This window comes from Pelodiscus sinensis, chromosome 1 (assembly GCF_052426305.1).
Source record: "Pelodiscus sinensis isolate ZL-2025 chromosome 1, ASM5242630v1, whole genome shotgun sequence".
Classification (NCBI taxonomy): Eukaryota; Metazoa; Chordata; order Testudines; family Trionychidae; genus Pelodiscus; species Pelodiscus sinensis.
In genome coordinates this window covers 350142243-350151260 of record NC_143052.1, presented here as the reverse complement: position 1 = coordinate 350151260, position 9018 = coordinate 350142243, and the positions used below count along the sequence as shown (strand labels likewise).

Here is a 9018-nt window from a genome sequence, read left to right as displayed (position 1 = left end):
CAGGCTGGGGACCAACCAGCTAAGTAGCAGTTCTGCAGAAAAGGACTTGGGGGTTACAGTGGATGAGAAGCTGGATATGAGTCAACAGTATGCCTTGTAGCCAAGAAGGCTAATGGCATATTAGGCTGCATTAAGAGAGCATTGCCAGCAGATCCAGAGATATCATCATTCCCCTTTATTCAGCTCTGGCGAGGCCACATCTGGAGTATTGTGTCCAGTTCTGGGCCCCCCACTACAAAAAGGATGTGGACGCATTGGAGAGGGTCCAGTGGAGGGCAACCAAAATGATTAGGGGGCTGGAGCATATGACCTATGAAGAGAGGCTGAGGGTTTTGGGTCTGTTTAGTCTGCAGAAGCGAAGAGTGAGCGGGGATTTGATAGCAGCCTTCAGCTTCCTGAAGGGAGGTTCCAAAGAGGATGGAGAAAGGCTGTTCTCAGTAGTGACAGATGACAGAACAAGGGGCATTCTGCAGAGAGGGTCCAGGATGGAGTAGCCGGTGGTGACCAATGTGTGTTGTTTCCAATGTCATGAGCACTGGAGAAAAGTGATTAATGGAATCTTCATTTGACAAACACCTTGTTTATCCTCGCACGAAGGTGTTTGCTTTTCACGCTGTACACGATTGGGTTCATCAGCGGTGGGACCAGCAGCGAGATGTAGCCCAGGAGAATCTGAAGCAAAGGGGAAGAGTCCTTACAGAATCTGTGTATCACAGTCAGTCCAAGCTCTGGTGTGTAGAAGAGCAGGACGGCACACAGGTGGGAGCCACAGGTATTCACAGCCTTGAGGCTCTTCATGCGGGACGTGATATTCAGCACTGTTTTGAGGATCATCACATAAGAGAGGAAAATGATCAGTGAATCCAACCCCATCGTTAAGATTTTAATGGTCAAGCCATAGATGTTGTTGACTGTGATGTCTGCACAAGCCAACTTCATGACATCCTGGTGCATGCAGTAGGAATGGGAGAGTACGTTGGCTCGACAGTATTGGAACCGGTTCAGGAGAACCGGGATTGGGAATAATAGGCCCATCCCTCTTAGCACACACACCAGTCCCATTTTTAATGTTCTCGGCAGGTTTAAGATGGAGGCATATCTCAGCGGGTTGCAGATCGCTATATAGCGATCAAAGGCCATCACCAAAAGCATAGAGGATTCAATACACTGAAATGAGTGGAGGAAGAACAGCTGAGCAAAACAGGCATGGAAACTGATCTCCCTAGAGTTAAACAAATATACGCCTAGGATTGTTGGTATGGTGGCTATTGATAAGCCAAGGTCTGTGAGGGTCAACATGGAAAGGAAAATGTACATGGGCTCATGGAGGTTTGGGTCTGTTTTTATAATGAACAGAATGACTGAATTGCCTACTATTGAAATAAAATACATGAAGCAGAAAGGGACAGAGATCCACTGATAGACATCTTCCTGCCCAGGTAACCCGGTGAGCAGGAACACTGCATAGGTGAAAGTGGTGTCATTGACAGCTGACATCACGTGCTCGTCGGCTCAGAGGACTTTTGAACTTTTCTTCCTGAAAGGAACGAAAAAGATTACATTATACTTAAAGAGAGGTTTCTTTGCTCTGGACACACAGGAGCTCGAGGAAAATCAGCAAAATATGAGTCTTGGATTTACACCATAGATAGGGACGATAGGCACCGCCAGACTGGATCAGACTTGCAGTCCATCTAGCCCAATATCCAGCAGTGAGTTCCAGATGCTTTGGAGGAAGGTGGAAGAAACTTTGCAATGGGCAGGGTGACAAAAACTGCTCCCAAGGAATATTTCTCCCAGCATCCACTCTTTAGACATATTTTATGATCATTAAGAACCCATGCAAGACATTGAAATCTCTCCTCATTACCCTAACTGGATTTTCCGCTTACCCATGTAAACATCCAGATCCTCGCTTATGGTATGTCTAGACTACAACGTTTTTGCTCCGCATTTCACGTACCTTTTTTCACTTTTTTTTTTGGAAGAACTTTTTCCAAAATTTGGCCGGTCTATACGAGGCCAAATTTTGGGGAAAAAATCCTCTTTCCAAAGATTCCTTGACAGTGCATCCTAAAGAGCACATCTTCTCTTCCACAAAAAAAAGGTGGAAGAGCAAACACGTCCCTTGGATGTGGCGAAGATTTTTCGGGATACCGAAGGTATTGCAGACCGGAGGTATCCTGAAAAGCCCCGCAGTCTAGATGTGCCCCTAATCCTTGGTGTCACCATGTAAGGGTCTGTAGATATCTGACAAGTTACAAGATAATGCAGACAGCGACCTTAGCTGGTTGGGAAAGGGATTGGGATCACAAATGGGTGAGCAGGACAAACACTGGATTTCCACTCCCCTTTCCTGCAGCTCAGTTCTAACCATTGGGGAAAGACCAGCAATTCCCTTCTCTCGGGCTATTTTGGAAAGTCTAACCCAGGTATTGCAGAGCGATTATGTTAATGAACCTGAAAGTAAGTGCGAGAAACAGCTTCTGATCATAAGAACAGCCATACTAGGTCAGACCAAAGGTCTAGCTAGCTCAGTATCCTCTCTACCGACAGTGGCCAATACCAGATACCCCAGAAGGAAGGAACACAACAGGTAATCCTTACGTGATCCCTCTTCTGTCGCTCACCTCCAGAGAAACAGAGGCTAGAGACACCATTCCTACCTATGCTGTCTAATAGCCATTGATGGGCCTAACCTCCATGAATCTATCTAGCTCTTTTTTGAATCCTGTTAAAGTCCTAGTCTTCACCACATCCTCTGGCAAGGAGTTCCACAGGTCAGTTATCAGTACCATGCAACTGTTCCTGCATGCAGTTAATGGCACAAACCCATTCCAAAGTGTATTTGGGGGTGTATCTGAAATACTAAGGTAAAACCCATCAAGTAGGAAAGTTACCATTGCTCCATCTGGGTGAGATACCAATATCTCTGCTGCTTGCTTTCGATACACACGCCTGTCCTCAACATTTAGCTGGTAATATTTACATTACAATGGAAAGTGTTGTCATAATTTTTCAACATCTCTACTTTTGTATGGACTTGCCAGCCCATTCTCTCCCCTCTGACTTTCTTCAGAATCTGAGTTGGTCACAGTGGCTATGTCTAGACTGCAGGCTTCTTTCGAAAGAGCCTCTTTCAAAAGATCGCGTCTAGACTGCAGGCGGATCTTTCGAAAGAGAAATCCGCTTTTTCGAAAGAGAGCACCCAGCGAGTCTGGATGCTCTCTTTCGAAGACGGCCTCTTTACATTGAAGAACGCCTTCTTTCGAAAGAGGGACTTTCGAAAGAAGGCGTTCTTCCTCGTAAATTGAGGTTTACCGCCATCGAAAGAAAAGCCGCGTTCTTTTGAAATAATTTCGAAAGAACGCGGCTTGAGTCTGGACGCAGGGGAAGTTTTTTCGGGAAAAGGCTACTTTTCCCGAAAAAAACCCTGAGTCTGGACATGGCCAGTGTCTCAGCCCTCGTTCGCTTACCTATCAGTTACCCAAAAGTCTCATACAGCTCTGTCCTGGGGTCAATAGCTGATTGGTTCTCTCGGGTTCTGTTCTGTTGGCTAGTAGCCTGTATCCCGAGGGGGAACCGGCACTGAGGTCAAGATAAGAAATATTCATTCTCTGAGCTCTGCCTCTCTAGTAACCCCAGTATGTGATATGCAGGCTTGATGAGGGTTTACAGGAAGTGGGTTTCAGATTCAAATGCCTGAGTACTCATAGAAATGGAACTTCCTTTCCCATCTGAAAGTAGTCTATCTGTCTGTCTGTCTGTCCGTCTCTCTCTCTCTTAAAAAAAGCCATCGCTTATTAACCAGCCCACAGAGGTTGAGGGATCACGCTGGAGCTATAAGCTAGGAAAAGCCTGTATCCAGCCACTTTTCCCAGCTTGTTCTGCCAGCACTGGGGGTGTGTCTAGACTACAGGGTTTTGTCGACAAAAGTGGACTTTTGTCAACAAACCTATATCTGAGTCTACACTACCGCCGAGTTCTGTCGACATAACGTCAATAGAACTCAGTAGTTTTGTCGATGGCGGTAAACCTCATTCTATGAGGAATAACGCCTTTTTTCAACAGAGTTCTGTCGACAGAAGGCGTTATCGCATCTACGCTGTCCTTTGCATCTACACTCACATGTCGACAAAGCGGCTTGCTTTGTCGACAGAACTGGATGTAGTCTAGATGCTCTTTGTTGACAGAAGCTTTGTCGAAAGTATCTGTTGACAAAGCCTCTGTTGACAAAAGCCTGTCGTCTAGACGTACCCTGGGAGTCTGCCCAGAGGGGGGGCAGCTGTTGCTGAGAAGCTCTTCACACTGACGGGCACAGACATGGCTGGGGACGTCTGAAGGCACTGGGCCTGCCTGGGTCCTGTCAGAGTGGGAGGCTGAAAATTATTTTATGAGCAGGACAGAACAAAAAGACACTCAGCCAAACTTTTCTAAGGCTACGTTCTGGTGTAATATAAAGAGAGGACAAAAGTGAACAGTATTCAAAGCTGTTATTTGTACATCACAACAGTGATGTTACTGCGTTACGTTAACCTACTCACAAGACCCAGTCCCATCCTCCAAGTTCTCCAGTCTACGACAAGGCAGTGGGACAGGGGGACATGCCCAGTGACCACTTGCCTGGCTGGGAGCAGAGGCCGTCACCAATGCCTGCGTTGCTGTGCCTTAATGGGGTGAAGTTTGTGGGAAGCTGCTACACCTGGTCTGCTGTACCCCTAAGGTACCCGGCAGGGGTGTGCTGCGCACGCACACACACACACACCCAAGAGGTGCCCACAAAAAGCTCAGAAAGGGAGGTGGGGCAGCTCCCGGCATCCAGCAGCAGATCAGAGCTTCCCCATGCTCCCCTCAAGAGATTTCCCTTCTCCACCCCTTCCCCGGGCATTCTATCCTCCCTGGAACGCCTCAGCTCCAGGGCAAAGCTCTGAGAATTTTTACAATGTCTAAATATTTGTACACTCAGGAGGGTGGGATCCTACCCCAGGAGAAGGGAGGGTCCGAGGCCTGACATCTGGGACTCACAGCACAGAGAGTGGGCAAAGAGATGCAGCTATGGTGACTCTGAGGGGTCTCTGCGGGGCAGGGATGCTAGAGCTCTCAGCTAGTCAGGACACAGACATGTGCCCTCTTAGGCCTGTTACCACAGGGGAACACGGCTCTGAACTCCTGCCCTCACCACTGAGCCGGAGAATAACATTTCTGAAAACGCTTTGGCTGATTAAATTTCCAGGAGCAAATAAACCCAAAGCAATTTGGGAACTCAGCTCCTGGCAGGATCTCGCCCAGAGCATCCATAAATGGGACCTACTGGAAATCCTGACTTGGCTGTCAGGGGTTTAACACTCCGGGCTCCTTCTGAATCTCTGTTTAGCTTAAATACCCCAACATGGAGCATGGACAGATGTTGGGGAGGGTTCCCAAGCTGCCTAGCACTGCCTTCCCTTCAGCCCCCTCACTGCGTCACCCCGACAGCCCCACTGAGTCCTCTGCCGCTGCACAGAACAGCTGCCAATACAAACAGCCTGCAGCCTTCGCCCTGCACTTGGCATGTTACAGACAGTGAAACCTGCCAACATACCCAGTTCCTGCTAGAACGGAGCCACTGGCACCAGAGGTCTTCACCCTGAAGCACAAGGAGTCACCGGAGAGGTTGCATGGGCAGCAGGCAATGTGTGTTCAGACAGAGAAGGCAACTGCCTTTATGCCGCATGTTTGTACCTTCCCTTGGGGGAACCTCAGCTGCTTGGTTTTGTGGGCACCAGCTTTAACCCCATCACAGCCAATGGCAAACGGCAGGAGGCCAAATCCCAGGGGATGGGGGATGATGCTAAACAACTGGCCAGCAGCACCAGCTGTTCTATAAGCCGTGTTCGTGGAATCTGGACTGTTTGTATCATTCTGATTGGTCACATGGCTCCCTGGGGGGTGGATGTGTCACAGCGATGCTGCTGTCCGACCCAGGATCCAGGGATCCCCAAAGTTACAGTAATCAGAGATGTGCTAGCAGGGCCTGTCACAGTAGCCTCTGCCTTCAGGATCTGCCAAAGGGGCGCAGTGCAGAGTACAGGGGGCTGTACAGAGACAGGGAGCCTGCTTAAAGCAGCTGACAGGCCAGTTCCCCAGCCATTACCTGGTTGGAAGGTTTCGATATCTGCATACTCAGAGTGCAGTGACAGACTCGGTCAGGGCCACCTTCACTGAGTGGTATCCCGGGAAGCTGAGCCTAAACTACATTTTTCTTGGAGCTGATGAGTTTCAGTGTCTGTTCTGCTCTTTGGGGAGGGGCGGTGATCTCAGCTTGAGGTCTTGGCTGGAACCGGACCAGGTGAGCAAGGCAGGATGGTGAGAAGCCCCAGGGAGCAAGGAGGTGCATGTCTGTGGCTTTGTCTGCATCCCAGGAAACACCCCAAAGGGGGTCTTTTGTGACCGTCCTGCCCTCACAGGGCTAGGAGCTTATAAAAATCAAGGAGAGAGAGAACTCACATCCTGGATACAAAATTTCCAAACCCGGGTGCGTCTAGACTGGCAAGTTTTTGTGCCAAAACAGCCGCTTTTGCGCAAAAACTTGCCAGCTGCCTACACTGGCCGCTTGAATTTGCGCAAAAACACTGACGATCTCATGTATGATTGTCAGTGTTCTTGCGCAAATACACTGACGCTCCCACTCGGGAAAAAGCCCTCTTGAACAAAATGCTTTTGCGCAAGAGGGCCAGTATAGACAGGTAAAAACTGTTTTGCGCAAAACAGCCCCGATGGCAAAAATGGCCAATGGAGCATTCTTGCGCAAAATCGCGTCTAGATTGGCACGGATGCTTTTGCGCAAATGCGCTTTTTGCGCAAAAGCATCCATGCCCATCTAGATACTCTTTTCCGCAAATGCTTTTAAGGGAAAAACTTTTCCGTTAAAAGCATTTGCGGAAAATCATGCCAGTCTAGACGCACCCACCATGTTTTGGGGGGAGGTGGGTCTGGAGGGCAGAGGCTTTCTTTGGATCCAGTAGAGACCCCGCAGCAGGTGCTGGCCATGTGCATTCTACTAAAAATGTTCATGTCCTTGCTTGTCCAGCACGTGCATGTCTCGTACCTGAACAAGCTGAGGTGGCCCTCTGCAGCATTGCACGGGGAGCTCGTGTTCAGCTGATTGTCCACTCTGAGCCCCAACTCATTGTCAGAGTCCCAGATCCCTGGGGAGTGTCCCCTATCCATTGAGGACAGCTTGCATCCCTAGTTCCTAGGGAGAACCCTTTCTTGCATGAGCTGTATTAAAACACGTGTTGCTGAGGCAGAGCGAGACTGAGTGAGTTGCCCAAGGTCGCAGGAGAATTCTGTGGCAGAGCCTGGAACAGAAGCCGGCTCTTCTGAAGCCCAGACCAGCACATTAACCCTTCAACCACATTACCAAGGACTTAGGGAATTAAACTCATGTGACATCACTAAACAGGAGCCCAAGAACAATTTCTGTTCCAGACAATAACGCTGAGTCCTGCTTTCTCCTGGATCTGCTGAGGGACAAATCCATGGATCAGGGCCCGGAGCAGGGTCATAGTAACCCCACATGACCTCCAAGCATGATGCTAAATGGGATAATGTGACCCATAGGCCTAAAATAGGGGGAGGTGACAGTTCAGTGGTTTGAGCATTGGCCTCCTAAACTGAGGTTTGTGAGTTCAATTCTTGTGGAGGCTGTTTGGGGCAAAAATATGTCAGGGATGGTACTTGGCCCTGCTGTGAAGAGACTGGACTGGACTCAATGACCTTTCAAGGTCCTTTCCAGTTCTAGGAGCTAGGCAATATCCATTGATTTAATTTAAAAAGGACCACTGGGATCAATGGCAATCACCACAGCTTATCTTGCCTGTCAAAGTCCATCTGTAAAACCAGCCAGGTTGTTTGACCTCCCCAAGCCCAACTCCTGTTAGGCAGCTATTCCAGAACCTCCCTTCTCAGAACCTCATGGGCCCTGCCTCTCTCCTTGCCAGCCTCAGCTTAATCCTGCCCTGTTTCTCACCATTTGTTCTTGTGCTAACGCTATCATGTAGCTTCAGGGGCTTAGTCTCCCTGCCTCAGGTTTACCCACCTGCCCGATGTATTTCTGCTGCAATTCTATCCCCGCTCAGCCTGCATTTTGTCAGGCTCAGCCAATCAAACTCCTTTAACCTCCTCGTAAGACAGTCCCTCTGTTACCCTGCCCATCCTAGCAGCCCTTCTCTGCACCTGTTCCAGCCTGAATTCCTTCCGGAATAGCATGAACAGATATTTACAGAGGTTGCCAGAGCCGGTCTCATCAGGGCTTCTCATAATCATTTTAACACTCCGTTTTCTCATCTCGCATGTTCTAGCCTCTTATTTGCCTTGTTCACAGCTGTGTTACATCACGGCTCACAGTCATCCTGGGAGTGACAAATACACCCAGGTCTTTCTCCTCCTCTCTTGTTTCCAAGTTACCCTTGTCTGCATAAGCAGGATGTAGTGAGTAGGAGCAGGGAGATTGCAAGCTGATGTGATGACTGTGTGCAAGAACCATCATAGGGACCAAACACCGGGTAATAATGGGCTCTTTAATCTACCAGGAATAAGTATAAGAAGAACTAATGGCTGGAAGCTGAAGCCAGAGGAATCGTATTTGTAAACAAAGCAAACAATGTGGATGCTGAAGCAGTGAAAAGAATTCTCAAGTAATGTGATAGATTCTCCTGCTGTCTTCAAATCAAGACCAGGTGCCTTCCTGGAAGACACTTTAGATCAGGGATCTCCAACCTTCTTAAGCACAAGATCACTTTTTGAATTTAAGTGCAATCTAGGATCTACTCTAAACCCAAACACCTTTGCCCCGCCTTCTCCCCACCCCTTCTCCAAGGCCCCGCCCCTACTCACTCCATCCTCTCTTCCTCCCTCATTCTCCCTCACTTTTATCAGGTGGGAGGCAGAGGGTTGGGGTGCAGGGAGGGGAGATGCAGGCTCGGGTCTCGAGCTAAAGGATTTGGAGTATGGGAGGGGCTCTGAGCTGAGCCTGGA

At 48.9% G+C, this 9018-nt stretch overlaps 1 protein-coding gene across 1 annotated transcript; it reads right to left on the bottom strand.

Moving 5' to 3' along the window:
• Nucleotides 1-561: 561 nt before the first annotated feature.
• Nucleotides 562-1497, bottom strand: LOC102446318 (olfactory receptor 51G2-like). The gene has a single exon (XM_006113146.3). The coding sequence runs from the start codon at nt 1495-1497 to the stop codon at nt 562-564; it is 936 nt and encodes a 311-aa protein (XP_006113208.1).
• Between the last annotated feature and the right edge of the window lie 7521 nt (nt 1498-9018).